Source organism: Staurois parvus, unplaced genomic scaffold (genome assembly GCF_062004578.1).
Source record: "Staurois parvus isolate SC_StPar_1 unplaced genomic scaffold, SC_StPar_1.0 ptg000031l, whole genome shotgun sequence".
Taxonomy (NCBI): Eukaryota; Metazoa; Chordata; class Amphibia; order Anura; family Ranidae; genus Staurois; species Staurois parvus.
The window spans coordinates 75,721-95,358 of record NW_028317827.1 but is presented as its reverse complement, the minus strand read 5'-3'; the positions used below and the strand labels follow the sequence as shown (position 1 = coordinate 95,358).

The 19,638-nt window shown below is 38.0% G+C and overlaps 1 protein-coding gene across 27 annotated transcripts in view; it reads left to right on the top strand.

The window, feature by feature from the left end:
- NEB (nebulin) overlaps positions 1 to 16,109 on the top strand; it is a 257,274-nt gene extending 241,165 nt beyond the window's left edge. For 9 of the 27 annotated variants that reach the window (XM_089659316.1, XM_089659283.1, XM_089659261.1 and 6 more), the window contains 13 exons: positions 27 to 119; positions 1,981 to 2,073; positions 4,572 to 4,664; positions 5,501 to 5,593; positions 7,557 to 7,649; positions 8,241 to 8,333; positions 9,258 to 9,365; positions 10,070 to 10,250; positions 12,482 to 12,574; positions 14,250 to 14,396; positions 14,490 to 14,525; positions 14,677 to 14,783; positions 15,381 to 16,109. In XM_089659316.1, the coding sequence (XP_089515442.1) occupies positions 27 to 119; positions 1,981 to 2,073; positions 4,572 to 4,664; positions 5,501 to 5,593; positions 7,557 to 7,649; positions 8,241 to 8,333; positions 9,258 to 9,365; positions 10,070 to 10,250; positions 12,482 to 12,574; positions 14,250 to 14,396; positions 14,490 to 14,525; positions 14,677 to 14,783; positions 15,381 to 15,554 (1,404 nt within the window). In that variant the 3' untranslated portion in view covers positions 15,555 to 16,109. The remainder of the gene's footprint in view (positions 1 to 26; positions 120 to 1,980; positions 2,074 to 4,571; positions 4,665 to 5,500; positions 5,594 to 7,556; positions 7,650 to 8,240; positions 8,334 to 9,257; positions 9,366 to 10,069; positions 10,251 to 12,481; positions 12,575 to 14,249; positions 14,397 to 14,489; positions 14,526 to 14,676; positions 14,784 to 15,380) is intronic. The other 18 variants (XM_089659448.1, XM_089659440.1, XM_089659269.1 and 15 more) reach the window with 14 other exon arrangements.
- Positions 16,110 to 19,638: the final 3,529 nt, after the last annotated feature.

Genomic DNA, 19,638 nt, shown 5'->3' with positions numbered 1-19,638 from the left:
CTGTAACCTTGATTCTAACTTACAAGATACTGTACAAAGATGAAGTTGGAACAGGAATACCTATTGGGCACACCCCAGAGATGGAGAGAATTAAAAGAACACAGGATGCCATTAGCACGGTACAAATAATAATTTAAAAATAATATAAAAATATAGCAGTAATAATTTTAATATAGTAATAGTTAAGGCTCACTAGCTGGCCCCTTCTAATAATTTATGATCTAACAACTGCCATACTAAGATAGTAAAGTTGTCTACTTTTTAACTACCATTATATTAACTTTCTCTAAACAAGATTGACAAGTACAAAAGGATATAACATTCTAAACCTATATGTGTAAATAATATTTACATTGATTAATATATTTAAATATTACATTACTTAGTAACACAAACAATGCTAACAATATTTATCGTGAACTGATATTCACCTTCATTATACATTTTTAATCATATGATTATATATGAGTAAAACGTACATTACTACAAATAAATGTATATGAAATTTTATAAATGTATAATAAGTTTATCTGAAATGAGGATCCATTAAAAATAATAGTCATTTATGATGATGAAAGTCATCAGACTGCGAATGTCAGTCTTGAAGTCTGTCTAAACCATTAAAAGTAGAATTGTGGCCAGACTATAGATATTCATATTGCATATCTTGCATATTTTAGCAAGCAGCAAATAAACTTTAAAACAAGCCCTCAATCACCTCTGTGACTGCAGCCATTATCGAATAATTCAAAGTTTCCAGAGGAAGATTTTCAGTTTCTCTTCCACTTTCTCTGGATAACTTGGCTTATCAATGCAGAGAGCAAGTTGGTGGTAAAGAGGAAAAAAGAAAAGTGCCAAGACCTAATATTAACAAAGTCACTGCTCCTATAGTGAACTTCGAGGATGAAATTTTCCATAGTGGGTGTAATTACAAGAGTCAGTGAGGTTTTTTTTCAACGCTTGCTTGTTTAGAATATTTTAGTTCTTGAGTGTAAATAGCCTGGCCACACTTATACTTTAACCTGACAAAGAGTTAAAAATAGTTACCTAGAGTTGACTACACATGCCAGTTTTTACATCTTTGAGCACTCTAGGAGCTCCCAATCCAGGGACCACCCTAGGGCAATTTTGTCACTGAAAGCCACCATTTGCATATTGAGTGATATGAGCTTTGCGGCACTAAGGAAAATAAAACGGGCAAGTTCAGGCATCTCTATATAACCATTCTTATCTCCTTATATAATTTTCAACATCTAGAGAAACAAGTCTTTTGTAATTTAATCTGTTGCAATGGATCAGAAAGTAATTACTATAAACCTGATGTATCAACATACACTCTAGAATATACAATTTTCCTCAGCCACCAGATTTAAACTTGTCATGAAAGTTTAAGTGTAATTAATGACTGTAGTGAGATAAATCCAAATTTCAGAGAGAAATTTCTAGGACATCCAGCACATTATGAGTTGAAGCAGAACTGATTCACAAGCAGTTTACTAGAAATTGGTTAAAAATACTGAAAAGGCAGTGTATCCATCACTAGATAATTGTGTTATTGTTGATAACCTAGTCTGAAGACTTACTAGGTCTTTTGCCTACTCAGTGATGTCTATGGTTACCAGTAAATTAATAGGCCATACAATAAACGTGCTACTTATAAGTTTACAGGCTGCATTATCACTGATGCCACTGATTATAAAACATATGTTTTGCTTTCATTGACATCCCTAGTCTGTATAAAACAGGCAGGTAGCAGCTTCAATGTTTTTGGTTTAGTAAGAAAAAATCGAGGCAAAAGGTAATCACATCCCAGGTATGCACAACCCATCACCATACTGAATACCATTCTGATGTCTTCATGTAATACATACATAGTCCATCACACACTCCTGTGTATGAACATACATGCAGTCATGTATGGAAATGTCTTATGTGCTAAATGTGCATCATTTTGTTTCTCCATTGTGTGTAATTTCATAGATAAAATACAAGGAAAGTGTTGGACAAGGTACTCCAATTCCTGACCTTCCGGAAGTGAAACGCGTAAAGGAGACACAGAAGAACATCAGCTCGGTAGTGGCTGATCATGTTTATACTTTAGTCCTGGTTTGCTAGTGTCCCTTATGCTCCCCATTTACTAAAGAGCCCTTCATATCCTCAGTCCCTTTCTAATGTCAGCACTACTCTCATGTCTCACTGTCTTTAAGCTGTAGTAGATATATTAGTTTGCATTCCTTATGCAAATGAACAGAAATTATCTTAACAGTTAATTACATAACTAACTAACTGGTTTTCCTCTACCCCCCCCCCCCACCACCTTAATATTGTTCTTTCCTTATTACTAAAGGTTGTCCTAACTGTATTTTATCTGATTTTATTCACTGGCTAGTATTGTCAGGAACATATATATAAGATGTATTTAATGTAATTTAATTTTTTTTCACCAGTATATATTATACTGTTACTAATACTGTATATACTATATAGCTGTTAAGAATTATCTAATTTAGAAGCATGTTATCTGCCGTGGGGACCTTTTTCTTTTACAATTGTATAGCAATGCTGGCACCATCAGTTAATCTATAAAATGCACATTGGTAGCCTCCCCAAGCAGTTCCTTCACATTGGGAAGGTCTCTATATTGCTTGTTAAAAAAAATTGTTTAAAAAATAGTCAGAAAATCACTTGACCCTTACATTTGACTTCATGGAGAAATCTTCAGGGACTGCATTCCAGCAAGGGGCAAACGTATATTCAACTAAATCAAAAGCCAACCTCTATTTAAATTTGTTTTTATTAAATTTTCTTTAACGATATTCTTCTGCTTTGTCTTACACTCTAAGGCACAGTGGGAGTTTATTTTATTGGAATATGTTACTGACTATGTAAGACATTAAACCAATCCTGGAAAAGAGTGCAGGCTGTCAAAAGGATGAGCAAAATGTGCGGGATTTGAGCAAAATTTCACCATTTTGTTAAGTCAAAGGGGAAAGTATGAAATGAAAGAGGTTTTAAACATAGCAAATTTCCCCTTTAAGCTTAGGGTACACCATCAGCAAATAGTGTACAAAGGAAATACTTTAAAAACTATACCATAAATACTTTTTTTTTATCATATTTTATTGGTCTTCTCAGCTCAGCACGGCCTGGGTCAGGGGCTGGGCTAAGCTGCAGCACTTCACATATCCTAGTGGCATCACTTCAGCTTTTCAGACCCCCCTCCTAGGCCATGCAGAACAGAGTTGTCAGCTAAGCATCTGATCTGTTGCTGTCTGTGCTGTGGGCAGCGAGGGGGATTATGCTCCACTGTAAGCTGTGAGTAGACACAGTTTACTTGTTATAAGAAGGAAAGCATCCGCACTTTCTTGGCAATGCTCCATTGGTTGTTAACACTGGGAGGACAGAAGTCTGAATGATTGGTAGGTGACAAAAAAAAGTGCAGACAGATTATAAAATGAATTGGGAAAGTCCTGATGTTTTTTGGGGGGTTACAACCTCTTCAAAGAAGCAATAGGCTTTGAATGGCTGCATTACGGAAACTCCATTTATATATCCTGGACTCGTTCTTGTACTAAAAAAAAATGGCGCCTAATCAGCCTCACAAAAAAGGCAGTAAAAAACAGATAAAAACTTTAATGTGTTTTAAAAGCTTTTAGCAAAAATCATAAAAAAGGAAATAAAATGTGGCATAAAACAAATACACAAATAATAATCCTTCACACATACAAGGAAAATACAAGTACTCTAAATGAAATTAAATAAATTAAATTACCCTGAAAAAAAACATCTTCTAAGCAAAGCAGCATTGCTGAATTTCACACCGAGGTCAGTTTTGCTAAAATTACCCTTCTCATCCCTAGTTGTCAGTGCTGACCTTTCTAAAAAATACTAGGTCTCTGGCTCATGCTAATCCAACAGCTTCAATACTTTCTGGGGCAGTGACTGCAGTTATGTAGATTAGAAATTCTGACTTCACTCTGGCTTTCTAATCTGCATGCTTGTTTGAGGTCAGTAACTCAGAAAATACTAGAGCCAGAGACAGGTAAAATACTACTTAGTATTCTTAGAAGGAGGTCAGCATCCATTTCTCTCAGTACAGGTTTTTCTTTCAGTATAGGTTTTGTAAATGTATGGTAACAGGAATAATACTGAATTTTAAAAAGTACCTATGACTCCTTTTAAGGTTTGTGTATACTGGAGGTCTGCTTTACGTCCCTTTTAATCTGTTAATAATCCAGGTGCGAATAGAAATATAACTGCATCACACATATGATTCCTTGGAACCCTATAACCTTGTGCATCAATGGTTAGACATCGAAAGCTGAAAGAACTATTGACAGGAAAAAAAAATATTAGAAAAAACCCCTCCCTTCTAAATGCTTTATATGCATTATCACTTGGGGACCTTGTGCAGTGTTAGCTAAATATTTTCCTTCAGTGGTGAGCAAAATTTACCAATTTACCAGGCAAGCTACCTACAGTATACACACAAACCTCATAGAAGTGTTTTAGGTCTTTAGAGAATAATTGGACATATTGGTGCTATTTTGAGTGCTTTTTTGTGTCTCCAGGTTTTGTACAAGGAAAGCTTGGGGCAAGGCACCCCGACACCTGTGACTCCAGAAATGGAGAGGGTCAAACGCAACCAAGAGAACATTAGCATGGTATTTTCAAATCTGAGAATTCAGTTTAAACCTCCTCTAACAACAACATTTAAATTAATTACTTCATAACCATCACTGGTCATTTTGATGAATGCCTGATGATGATTTCTATTCAAATGTATATTAACATATATACCTCATAAAATTTCTCAATAATTACATTAACATACCTTCCCAAGAAGCCCTAAAACATGACTAAAAAATTAATGGATAAACCTTCATCCTAATAAACAATTACATTACTTACTGTAACTGAGTTGTACTATATCAACAGTCTATTAAAATGTCTCTGTTGCTGGGTTAGAAAAATGGACCACCTGCAAAATAAGCATTTTCTCACTTGCTTGTCCCTACACCTGTTTCACTGATCTTCACTTTCTTGCACAGCAATCTATTTTTCACACTTGACATACTTCCCGGTCCCCTGCTGCAAGCTATTGTTCCTTATGCCAGTACAAGACACAATACTGCCACAGGGGTCAGCGGAAGGAACCATCGGAGGGCACAATGGGGAGATGTATGATTTTGAAACTCCCAATGTGTCAAATGTGGAGATTTTTTAGGTAGGGCATAGCTCTTCAACACAGTTGAGATCACAAGAACTGGCAGTGAGAGAAGTGAGTACAATGCCTCTTCTTTTGCAGGTGAAGCTTAACCCAGCAACAAAGTTTCTTTAAATAAGATATTTGACATGTGAACCAGCTCTCTACTGACCTTTCCGTGTATCAGTCATTGCTCAGAAACTATTTAACAAAGCTAATTTTCTTTCTAAACAGCTATGTGTTTTGTTTTTTAAACATCAGTAATATTTCTGGGGTACCTTCTTGTACCATCAGGTTATGTACAAAGAAAACCTGGGAACAGCAACACCAGTGCCTGTGACTCCTGAGATGGAGAGAGTAAAGCGCAATCAAGAACATATTAGCTCGGTATTTGCCAAAACTAAAAAGATCCCTCTAAAGTTTCACTTAAAACTCCCTCACTATAACAACTTTAACTGTGACCTTAATAACCTAAATTGTGAATGATTTACCTTATTACATTCCTATTCACACACTGTAACTAGATTAATTCAGCCTTATAACATTTTTCCATTAGTCTCCTTGGAGTTGATATACTAAAGGAAAATAGGCGTTTCCCTTTTCAAGGGCATTTTCCCTTAACTTAACATATGAGGTGAACCTCTGCTGACTTCCATCATCTAATCATGTGCAAGCAAAAATAGTCTTTTTATTTTCTTATTTATTAATTTATTTATTTCAGGTACTTATATAGCGCCGTCAATTTACGCAGCGCTTTACACATATATATTGTACATTCACATCAGTCCCTAACCCTCAAGGGGTGTACAATCTAAGGCCCCTAACTCACATTCATACATACACATATTAGGGCCAATTTTCTTTGTATGTGATTTGGTATTCTTTGCAAAGGTTATTTTTACCACATTCACTAATTTAAGGGCTACCTCATTTGCAAAGTGAACAGCCTATTTGCCTTTAATAAATCAACTTTCTTGCCTTAATCAGTTCCCCAGCTGCCTTGTACATTTTTCAACAATACCCTACTTTATACCTTATTGCTCACAAGTCTTTTAAGTTCTCCATTCTGTTATCTCCTAGTCCATTGTTTCCTAAACATAAATTCTTATTTTTCTATGTCTCCGACAATTACATTTGTGACTTGTAATATCTGCTATACAACATCCCTCCTAATTCCAGAACTTGCACTTTTTTCTTTAAAATGAACTAACTAAACATACTTTAGCTAAAACCACAGCACTCCCCACAGAAATTCTACCACTTAACATTAACTTAAATTATCAATTAAATATTCCTTCTTACCCACTTTGAACATAGTTTCCATTACTCCCTGTATGTTTTCATCATTTAACAGCTATTCTGCTAATCCCAATGCATTTCAACTCCATAGATGCCTTTTAAATTTTTAAACTATATTTCATCACTTTCCAAAATAGAATCACAACTTTTATGCTTTTTTGTATGCTCCCTTTGTTAAAATCCTCCCTTTAACATAATTTAGAAGTATGCCTTGTGTTTGTGATCCTTCCCTATTTTTTTGCCATCTGTTAACAATATATTATCTTATATTGTCTATCTTTTGTTCAGAACAACTATCTTTTCAAAGTAGTTATTTTTTTAATAATTCAGAAAATGTACTTAGGTTCTTAAACTCTAAATTGATTTAAAAAACAAGCCTCGAATAATATATCTAGCATCTCATCACCTTTCATTTTTTTTCTATAAATTATGCCAAATTTCATATTTTTCAGACATAATTATTTCTGTCCATAATCCAGTTCTCAAATTTTAGAAATTTTAAAATGAATTATTTCTGCATACTGAACATAATTCTGTCAAGAGCTAAATGCATATGACTTCCACAGGACTCCTGGTTTGTCTCATTTTTCAAAGCATACGTATATTTCTTTCAAATTTGTTGAAAACACCACTTTTCACATCCTTGCCAGCATAACTATTCAGAGAGTAATCTGGAATATCAGTCTGCATAATCTGGGTCTTTGTAGGATACAATGTGACCCTCTTCTCATCATGGAATATTTCCCGGCTTGGTTTAATTTAATCTGGTATACCATTTTCATAGTTATTGGAGCAGTGTTCCAATGCCTTATTTTTAAAATATAGCTCCCAATTTTTTTTTTAAGAATGGAATTGTGGATGGGAGGAAAGATACGCCATTGGCCTGCTTAAGGCTCTACTTTGTTCTGCTAAATACACATAATAGTTTGAGGCTTGCTCTCTCTTTCGTTTTTGGAATCGTCAAAGAATGATGACAAAAAAAATATGAGAGTAACCCAAAATATGCAAAATGTTTAAAATGGTTAATCCTGCCTACCTTTACAACCTGTAGGTTTTATACAAAGAAAGTCTGGGGAAAAGTACCCCCACTACAGACACTCCAGAGTTGGAGAGGGTCAGACGCAATCAAGAAAACGTTAGCATGGTACTTTCTGCAGAATATGCTGATTTAACTGCTTATATAAAACTGACTGCTGTCGTTTTTAGAAATAAATCATTACACTGTAACACCAGTAACAACACCTCAATTTTCCCTTGGCAGCAATTTAATTTACAGTTATGCTTACTTTAATTTTATCTGATTTTTATTTGCTTTTGTACCAGGTTAGATCAACCCAAATTCCCTCCAAATCTAAATGTTTTCTGAAAAAGTTTTCAGGGTGTTATTACATGAATATCGGGTCAACTAGTGCACCAGAAGGATTGGTTGGCATATGAGATTAAATTTGTGTTATATTAAAAAAAAAAAAAAAAAAAAAAAAAAAAGCTTTTATACCTGGCCTATATGATTTCTGAACAATGAAATTATTGACAATTAAATAATAACAGTAATGTTATACTGTAGCAAACAAGTCTTTGCAAGTTGTAGCTATGTATTTCTGCCATTGCTTTACCCTAACAGAATCTTCCCTTACAATCTCCTATGTGCAGTGTTATGTGAGACTAAATAATAACACTAGCAATATAGTATGCTTCTATGTACTCTGATATATAAATGCTTCTTTGTGCACTGTAGGTGACATATAAAGAAAATTTGGGAAAAGCCACACCAACACCTGTAACCCCTGAGATGGAGCGTGTTAAACGCAACCAAGAAAATATTAGCTCGGTATTTTTATGTAACCCAGTCAAGGCATCCATTCCTAAAACATAATACTGTTTAATTTGTGCTGTGTATGCCTATGTTAATCTAATAGATGGATAACATTTTTGCACTTAAACATAGTAAATAAAAATAATAGTTAACATTTTCAAAAAACTAAAATGTAACATTTTATTCCTATTAAAAATATAACATGTAAAAACTAGAATATTAATGAATATTACTTTAGACTTTTTTTTTGTTACACTGAAGAGCCCTTTTTGCCAACTGTATACTTGTTGGGTATATTTTCAGTTACTTCCTGTCCTAATTATTTACTGTGTCTTAGGGATGATAGTGTCAACAAGTAAAGGGAGAAAATCCAGCCATGAAAATAGATCATTTCAAAATTGTCCAAAAACATGCTTGAAACTGGTCTATCCTGAGACCGAAATGTTAAAAATGGCAGATTCTATGGACCTCCTAGTCTGTGTATGCCGTCAATCTTCTTTGTTTCTGTTTCTAGTTATACAGCCAGGTAACATTCTAAAAGGTCCCTGAAAATACAATGGTGCGGAAACAACTACAGTAACCATAACAATAGAAATGTTCTAAATCAATCACCTTGGTGTTAAATTACAAACATGACTAATATAAACCTATAATATTAACTTGTGCTAAAAGAGAAATGTGGAAACTACACCAATCTAATATTTGTTAAATAATTAACTTCTTATCTTTAACAATTTTATAAGTAAAAACAATGTCAAAGTTTCAGTCTTTTGACAATCAGGTAAGAAAAATATCAGTGTCCTGACCCTGGAGACTTGTGCTCTACTTACTTACAGTTTTTGCTAGTAATACAACTACTGCTTGTAATAACTCTCCTACCATCCGGATAGAAAAATGAGACTTGTGCAGTCCAATCACTATTTGTTTCTTCACCCTCAGGTTCTATATTCTGACCAGTTCCGTAAGCAGATACAAGGCAGAGCTGCCTACGTAATGGATACACCTGAAATGAGACGCGTTCGTGAAACTCAGCGCCATATCTCAGCGGTAATACTGCATGCGACCATTTTAGTTTTTTAGGATTAAAAAGTTCCAATGTTTTACCTGCCAAAGGATTGTTGTGCATCCTGTCCTAAAATTTACACAGCTCTGCACTACAGCACTGCCTGGTTTAGCAGGAGAGGGGGCCTGATCTTTTTCTGCTGCACTTTAACTTACAGGTACTCTCCATACCCCCACTTTGTGACTTGACAGTGAAAGAAGAAGCAGCACACTGATGTCAATCTCCTGTCTTTTCCTATCAACATGTTCATTTCAGCACACCTGATTGGCTGCTGCTTCCCACACGCCCTCTATGAGGTCTGCTGTATAGACTGTACAGTAGACTGCAAGAGTCTAATACTAAATCAAATTTAGGAACTTACACTACTTGCATAAAGAATACATTTTATGCTGTATTCATTATTAGACAGCTTCATTAATTAATGCTAGTTATATCTGCCTTGAGTTCGGGTGGAACACGTCTTGGCATCAGCCTATTTGGGAAACAACAGAGGACCAGATTTTTAAACCTGTTTGATGAGTATTCCACCATGATATGTTCATTGGGAGGGAAGCCACTGCCAAGATATGAGATTGCCACCAAGTACAGCTAAACTTGGTGATCATCTTATGTCTACAGCTGGATATATATTAGTATATTTTACATGAAAGATAGCCAATGATATTTATCTATATTTTATTGTCCTTAGGTGAGGTACCACGAAGATTTTGAAAAACAGAAGGGAAGTTTCACTCCTGTGGTCACAGACCCAATAACAGAAAGAGTGAAAAGAAACACCATCGACTTCAGTGACATTAACTACAGAGGAATCCAGAGGAAGGTTGTGGAAATTGAGCGCAAGAGAAGTGAACAGGATCAAGATGTCACAGGTACTTGATAACATCTGCAGTTTCTCTGTTTAGTATTTTAGGACCAGCACCTTCAAGCTTCTTCTGGAAAGAGAACCCTTCAGTTTGAATTGTTACATTGGTTTGGTTTAGTAAAGCTAAACTCCAGGCACAAAAACATTCCTTTAAATATATTCACAAATAGCTGCAAATGTTATACTCCACCTTGTGCTCACCAAATGCCTTTGTAAACCTCAGTTTCCCATATAAAAGTAGCAGTTACATTATAAATGGTCTAGCCTGTGCAGAGAGCAGAGCTGTCAGTGGGTCCCAACAGGCCCATCAGTATAGGATGCCTTCCGAAAATGCAAGCAGTGACCCCACAAAAGAGAAGAGAGTAGTGGTGACCACTCTTTTCTACAGGCAGCTCCTGCACGAAGGCACAGTACAGGCCTCATTTAATGCTGGATTACAGCACAGATCAGGAAGAAATACAAAAAGGATGCTAAGCTTTAACCCTTTTGCTGCCAGGTCTGTATATCACACATTGCAGCAGGGGTTTTACACATGTTGCTGCAGCCACCGGGATTGTGTGTAAAGCTGACAAGCAGATTCCTGCCTGTCAGATGGAAGCATTCAGGCAGCTGCAGTGCGACCCAATTGCTTCCACACACCCGTGGCAATGGCCCCCGTACCCTGTAACCTAAAGATCATCACATAGATGAAAAAAACAAATTAAGTAAAACACATTGTTTTTTAATTGTAAAAGCTTAAAGTTACACCCAAGCACAACCCCCCCTCCCACCCCCAATTTTTTGAGGCCTCACCACCCCCACGTATATACGCGTATGAAAGTAAATGCACATGTCAGGGCGCCTATGCATGAAAACATAGATTGCAATACACTTTACATATCACCACGCACTCCAGAGTGAGAGCAATATTTCTAGCACCAGACCTGCTCTGTAACACTAAACTGATGACCTATAGAGGGCTTTTAAAGTGTCCGCTATGGAAAATATAGGATACTAAAGTTTGTCCCTATTTAATTGGCGCATGCAAATTTAAGGTTTGACATGTCAGGTATCTGTTTACTCGATGCAACCTCATCTTTTATATTTTACCAAAAAATTGGGTAATTTATTGGGTTTGTGTGCCCTAAAATGAACTTTAGTGTATTTTTGCTGATATTTTGTGTTTCCTACACCCTTTGCGGTTATATCATGTGATATTAAAAAAATTGGAACTACCACTATTTTATTCCCTAGGGTGTCCTATCATGTTTGGGGGGGTTATGTAATCTTCAGGCCTAAAATTATTTTTTATGCATGAGTGCAAAAAAATGCAAAAACTGCTCTGGCAGCGAGCGGTTCTTCACTCTAGAAAAAAATAAAATAAAATTCAGCAGCAACAAATCCTGTAGCTGTTGACTTTTAATAAAAGGACACTCATCTGTCCAGGGATCCAACCCCGTTCTCACCAGGGCTAGTTCATCACTAGTCCTTGAGTCCCCGATGCCACCATCTGTAGTGTGGGAAGCCTTCTGTGACAGTTTGCGGCTTCACAGTCGGCTTCCTATTGCACATGCAAGATCCACTTTGTGAATGGTATCGAAGCCTTCTGGGACCCGTGATGTGTCCCAGAAAGCTTTGGGAGAGAGGGGCCAAACTTCTGTTCAAATCACATAGGCAATCTGAGTGGAAGCTGGAGCAGGTACAGGTCAAAACTGGGTACCTAACCCCCCCAAAAAAAAAAAAATGATTTGCCAAATGTGGTGGGGGCAAGGAGGACTTAAAGCGGAACTTACCCTTTGGGGTAAATTAAAATGCAAGCACTCCATTAAACAAAATAATTTAATCTTGGAAATTGTCACTTTGGCCTAGCTCCAAATCATGCAAGTACATTGAACCAGAAATGTGATGAGCTGTTCGCAGACCAATAGGGAGGTGTGTGGGGAAGAAAAGGTGGGTCAGGGGACCATCTTCTTAGATGGTCTTCATAGATACTAGTCAAAAAATAGATGTAGGGTTATATGTCTTGATGCAGTTTTTACTTGCTCCAGCCATTTATAATTTCAGTGAATTGTTTAGGGGTTTAAATTTCAATTACGCAACCATTTTTTAAAATATTGCTCTACAACTTATTGTTATTATTTATGTGCTTTAGGTGAAATAAAATAACAGACTGCAGGTTATAGATTACAAATTACAGACTAGGTCAGGTTCCGATGCAAATGACAATCCAGCTCATGTTTTTTTCTCTGTTCCCCAAAGATCTTAGAGTGTGGCGTACAAATCCTGGATCTGTCTTTGACTATGACCCAGCTGAAGATAACATACAATCAAGAAGCTTACACATGCTTTCTGGTGAGTACCTTCCTATATGTCAGTGCTTCGTTGGCTTCCTGCCTTTACTTTGACTATTCCCCAAGAAAAAGACTTAGAGTTACAAAATGAGAAATATAATCAAATTTTAGGTTACATTAACCTCTTCAGGCCGGCCGCACGCAAATGTGTGGCCTCCCAGAGTCTGGGCTTAGACGCCGAGCGGCCGCACATTTGCGTGCAATTAAGAAAAACATATGTGCTGAGAGCGCGCACCCTGCACACTCCCAGCACGCATGTCCAGAACTTTCCCGATCATGTGACCGCTGTAACGGCGAATCACGGTGGTCACATGACCCTAAAACCCGCCCTGCCTTCTGAAACCCTTAAAGGGCTGGGAAGCACCGGCGCCAAGGGGTTAAGAGAAAAAACCCAACTAATTTAAAAGACAAAAATACCAATTTCTATAAAATATATATGTATGTGTGAAACACAAGGTGAAGCCCAACACATTTCAATATGACAATGATCATATTAAATGTATTGAAAGTGGTATTAAACCCAAAAAGCAAACATTATTTTGCAGCTTACCAATTCTTAGATGTGGTGGCTGCATTAGTTTTCTTTTTTAGGCTTTTTTTCTTTTATTTTCGCCTGGTGATCCAGCCAGTTAAGCAGCCCATAGATGACTTGATTTTCTTTCCTTCCACACGAGTGGAAGGAAAGAAAATCACTTGATTTTGATCCAAGTATGGCCGGCTTAAGTCTGTTGTATTGTTTGTTGGTCAGCTTTTATTTATTTATGTAAAATATTTATCCCAAAAGAAAATAATTTTTACCATAACTTAAAAAGAGTTTGAGCTAGAGTTTAACTTCAACCTGTTTAGTGTATCTAAATCTGCCAGTATAGCTAACACTACCCTCATTGCAGACCGATAATGCTGCTGTCCACAGTTGTCTCTGTTGCTCCTTCATCCAGAGTGGAGACAGTAATACAGGAAGTGTGTTACTGGCCAGATCACCAGATGAAAACAGGAGGGAAAAAAACTCTTCTTTTGAAGTTAATGCTTTGTGACTTTTTTTTCAATTTAGTGATAGAGTTACATTTGTAAAAGCTTTCAATGACCTCTGGCTACATGCATTATAGAGCAATTAGTTCTCAAAGTTCACAAGAGAAGCAGTGAATGGGTGTTTAATTCCAGTAACAGCACTTTGCTCTCCTCTCTTTTTTTGCATCTTTCTGTTTACATGTGTGATTAAAAGGCTGGCAGGCTGAACATTTTTCTTTTGTAATTGTTGAGAATGAAGTACTCTGCAATGCCTGTAGCTATGGATGTCAGTGAGGGCTTCTTTTAAAGCTCATTTACTCCCTGGATAGATGTGTCAGTATTTGAATGTTAATGGTCTATTATCAGTTCTACTTTAGGGGGAACATGTCAGCCTTTTGAATCTAAAAGGACTTACATAAGAGGAGGAACAATGGAGCACTTTCTATTTTCTTATTTTCAGAACACCCTCTTCTGCATACCCCTTTGATTGGGCCCATTGTGCTGCTAAGGGCTTGGCTTCTCCTGCATAAGCACTCCACATACCATTCCATTACCTAATGAGAAGTAGCCAAAAAGTGTACACTCAGACTTTTCATTTAAAAAGCTGAATAAGACAAATATACTTTCTTTAATAATACATTGATGGTAATAAATATTTTTTCATTTAGTTCAAGCCCGTCGAAGCCGTGAGCACTCCCGGTCTGCTAGTGCGCTTAGCTTGAGTGCTGGGGATGAAAAGTCAGAACTTTCTGAGGCTGCTGACCAACACCATTCCTACTATAGCAATGGAGGTCTGTTTACCACCACTGTAACAGGTATAGTGAAACCTATTGACCACATCAAGTTCATAGTTATAGTGCCATAGTTCAGCACTTACCACTATCGTTGTTGTTCCAAAATACTTATAGGCCACAAGGAAAGTACACAAATACTGTTTTACCAAGGTAAGAACAAATTCCACAAGAACTACTACTAAGCTACCCAGCAAGCCTCTTTAGCATCTAGCACTTCATAACAGCTTTTAGCAGCAAACTAAGGCTTACGGCAAATGCTCAGGATTTCCTAGTTCTAAGTTCAAGTTTTTTTATATTGTAGGATACAAGCAAGCAAAAACTACTGAGCTTCCACAACAAAGGTCTTCTTCTGTAGCAACTCAACAAACAACTGCCTCCTCCGTGCCATCACACCCATCCACAACTGGAGTAAGTAATAATGACTGATCATATCGTTTACATGCATTTTGCCCAAAATTTCAATTCTGCTGGTTCTCAGACTGGTGGAAAGACTTGATGATACACACCATGGCATATTTGCCAGCTTATCTCTTTTCTTTCTCTCCTTTAGCCTTATAGGTTTATGGTAGTCCATCTGTAATGTCACACTGGCGATCCTGACACTGACAAGAATATGTCAGTGGCAAGATCCCTAGAACATACAGGGAGAAAAAGCATCTGCTCTATAATTGTTGCTCCCTCGCCAGCTCTGGCAGCACTCGCTGCTAAAAACACTACTATGGCAGTTCCCTTTTTAAGAAGCAAATGGGCTGCAGTCTGGAAGACCCATAGGTACCCTGTTATCCAACACTTCCTGCAAAACAACAGAACACAGTGGTGTTGGAGCAGGAAGGACAACATCTCACCAAAGGGGGGGAGGGGGGGATTCTGTTTCACAAACCTGAAATCGTTGGATAACAGTGGTGCCTGAAGCTCTTCAAGACAATGGAGATTTAGCATAAATACAAAAAATAGACACAACAATCTGTTTTGTATGAAATTAAACATATAATTGCTTTATTTCAGAAAACGTTCAGAGCCATGTATGACTATCGGGCAGCAGATGATGATGAAGTCTCTTTCAAGGATGGAGACACCATTGTGAACGTTCAGACCATAGATGAAGGATGGATGTACGGGACAGTTCAGAGAACTGGCCAGACTGGCATGCTACCAGCTAACTATTTGGAAACCATGTAAAGAATCGTCCATGACAGATCTGGCACTGCCTTAATAAAAAAAAAAAAGCAACATCAACACTATAGGGCAGCAGCCGTTTTTATTATTCTGTCAACTTACCTTATATATGAAATAAAAGCAATTAAAAAAAACAACATCTTAAGCAGCAATTTCCTAACATCGGACTGCAACCTGACTGTACTTTATAGAGATTTTAGATATTTTTTTTTCTTTTTCTTGAAAATAACATCAGCTAATGCCAGATTTTCTTTGGTTACCAATTAATTCTAAACTCACATATGTTGTGATTTACGACTTGAACAATGCCATAGGCATCCTACCTGCTGTTTGTATGTTCAATATGTTTTCTTACTGTACACAGACATATCATATTTCTTGGTGTTGTAAAATCCACCATTTTACACTGATTTAATCAACTGCCCTAGGATATGACATGATGGAAGAGCCTCTCCCCTCCTCTGCTTATGAATGCTGCATGCATAAGATTATATTCTAGGGTCAAAAACATTTAATCCCTGTACATTAGCGATCAATAAAGCTGGGGTTTCTGCAGAATTTGCTGTGTCCATAAATAATGATTACAAAAGGTCTATTTAAAATTCAGGAATGAACTATCAAGTCAGATAAATAAGGTTTATGTTGTCTTCCCTTTGAGGCTATAACAGTCTCCATTCTACTGGGAAGGCTTTGCACAAGACAATGGGCTTGAGTTACAAAATCTGGAAAGTGCAAAATCTGGTGCAGCTGTGCATGGCAGCCAATCAGCTTCCAACTTCAGCTTGTTCAATTAAGCGTTGACAAAAAAAACTGGAAGCTGATTTCTATGCAACGCTGCACCAGATTTTGCACTCTCCAGTTTTAGTAAATCAATCCCAATGTGTTTGTGAGAATTTGTGCTCTTTCAGCAAAAAAAGCATTTGTGAGATCAGTTACTAATGAAAGAAGACCTGGTTCACATTCCAATTCATCCCAAAGGTATTCAAAGGGGTTTGAGTCAGAGCTCCATACAGGCCACCCAAGTTCTTTTACACCAAACTCATTAAACTATGTCTTTATGGAGCTGATTTTGAGCACATGGGCACAATGATGATGGAACAGGGTCTTCCCCACAAGGTGAAAAGAGCAAAATTTACTAAAATGTCTTTGTATGCTAATGTTTGTCAATGGAAATGTAAAGTCAAAGACATAGAAATTGTGTAACAAAAATAATCACTTTCTGCCACTGTAAAATTTTAGGCAGATCTAAAAATACATAAGAAAATTAAATTTTTAAATAATTAAAGTGGAACTCTAGACAAAGAACTTAAAGCAAAGCTAAAATAATGGAATCTTTGTATTTACCATGAAACCCATTTCTTCGAGTCTATTCAGGGAAATAGAAATTTAGAGACAGTGCGAGGTTTTACTGTTGCCTAAAAGGAGATTGGACACTGGCAAACAAAAAGCTGTGGCCAGCACTGTATAACCCCTCCCATCCAGTGGTGTGTTTAGGTTTGTCCCTTCTTCCTTCCCTTCTTCCAGGGGGTGGCACTGCAACCCTGAAAACTGCCACCCTAGGCAAATGCCTTGTGGTAAATACGCCCCTGCTCCTACCCCCATATCTGTTTTCATGAAAAGCAGTACCAGCAGCATGCTAATAAACACAGAGGGGTGGGACCTTGTCCTTCAATGAACTCCAAGAGATCATTTTAGAACATTTCAGTGGAGTGCACCTTACTGGAATGAGCGGAACCTGATCCTTGAGACTACAAGCTTGGATAAAGGTCTGTCTGGACCACCAAGAATTGGTGGAAAAAGAAGGTTTCTCTTTAATGAGAGTATCAAAAATGGTAAGAGTCAGTCTTACTAGTGGAAGCAGTGACTTTGAGGTAGACATGCACAGCTTAAACTAGGCTAACCTAAGGTCTCTTTTTGATGATGAACTGGAGTTGGACAAAAGAAAAGAAAAATCAAGCCCTGGTTGAGATGAAAAGCTGAACCTACCTTAGGAATGAAAGAAGTTCTGGACCTCAATGCCACCTTGTCCCTGTGTAAGACCAGACACAGAATACGGCAGCCAGGTCACTCGCCTTGCAAAGGTGATGGTAACAAGAAATACAACCATGTACATGACAGCAGAGAAGGGAATGTTCCTGATTGCAAGGAAACATTTTTTGCAGTGACAAAAGAACCAAATATACAGTAGATCCCATGACAGAGGATTGTGCATGGAGAGCCACATAGAAAACACCTTGCACCAAGTTCTTTATCAAGGAATGAGAAGCCAGTGGTCTCTAGGAACAAAGTCACAAGTACGTAAAGCTCAGCTAAGGGCCAAATGCCGGTCCAGGCCATCTGTAAAAAAAAAAAAAAAGGGAAGATTTGTACCATTAATAATTTCCTGGGGTTAAAGTTCATTGTCTTGCACCAAGCAAAGTATGCCTTCAATGTGCAGTGATAGACCTTGTGAGATTTGGACTTCCTAGTTTTTAACATCCTGGGGATCACTGATTTTGAGATGCCTCTGTTCCCCCAGAACCAGGGCTTCAACAGCCATGCTGTTTAAGCTAGATACCATGATGCAGAATGGTAACTTACTGCTTGAGAAAGAATATTTGGCTGATCCAAGTTAGGATTGGGATAAGCCTATGGAGCATCTGCAGGGAGTCCTATTAGGTCAGGGAACTAAATCCACCTGAGCCAGTCCAGATCTCAGATCACTGATGGTCCTGTCGCAATCCTGCTCCACAAACAAGGAAGGAGTTTCAGCAGGGTAAAGATGTATACAGATCCCACAGTGCCACCAGAACATCCACTGCTCTTGTTTGAGGATAACTACACCTGGAGAAAAACCTGTTCAGTTTATTGTTGGACCTGAAAGCAAGGAGGTTCACTTCTGGCATTTCCTACTTTTCCTGGAACACTTCTGGGTGTACAACCACTCCCCCAGTTCCAGGTGCTGCCAGCTGAATTCTGCCTGCCAACTGACCACATCTAGGATTTAAATGACTGACAAGGCTCTAAGACAGGATCAGCTTTAGCTCACTTGCTGTGGCAAGATTTCTGGTTCCTCCCTGATGGTTGATGTATGCAACTACCAGGGAGTTGACACTCACAAACTTGACTGGCAATCAAAAGTGACCAGAACAATGTAGGCTGAACAAAGAAGCAGCAGTGTAATGGCATTTCCTCAATGCTAAATGGTGGGAAAAAGAGTACAGAGTGCACGCTTAACATTCCACCCAGCAGACAATTTCAGCTCTCTCTGTCAGTGTTAACCCCTTTTTCAGTAAAATTGACAAAAAGTGAGAAATTCACTGGTGCCCAACGATCCTGATAGTGGGGTAGCTCCTGGTGCTAGACCAGCAAAGCTTACTCACAAAGTTAGTTGTCAGAGACATGGTCATACCTGGGGCTATGTCACCGCTCTGAACCTGAAAAAGGCTCCACAGCTACTGTAGCTTACTAGAACACTCTGGTCTGGAAAGTACCACAATGCAGAGCCTAGTGCCCGAACGCCACATCCCAGGCTAGTTCTACAGCATCCAGTCCAGTTGTCTCTGGCACTCAAAAGACAGGTTGAGGAAAGGCCAACGCAGATAGCTTAATATAGAGACCAAATCAGCAGGGAAGCAGTAGGAATCTTGACTGAAATAAAAAACAGTAGCTAGTGAAATAGGATAGGCATTCTCTGCAGAACCAAGAAAAAGCATCCATCATCCTAGACACTAGCGAAAAACAGAGGCATAACAGACGGTTTAATAGGAGTAGGAGGGAATATACTGTGCTGCCAACAATTTTTTTTGCTTGCCAGTGTCCAATTCGCCTGTAGGAGGCAAAATGACCCAGCATCCTCTGAATTCTGTTTTACCTGTAAAGGATTTTAATTTTGGTCAACATTCTTGTGATACACACCAGGGGTGGACTGACCATTTGGAAACTCGGGCACTGCCCGAGGGCCCTGGGTCAGTAGGGGGCCCCATGAGATGCCCCTGGTACCTTTATCATAGGCTTTTTTTAGTTTGGGCAAGGACACAGGGGCCCCATGATCCCCTATTGCCCGGGGGCCCCATGAGTTCTCAGTCCGCCCCTGATACACACACAC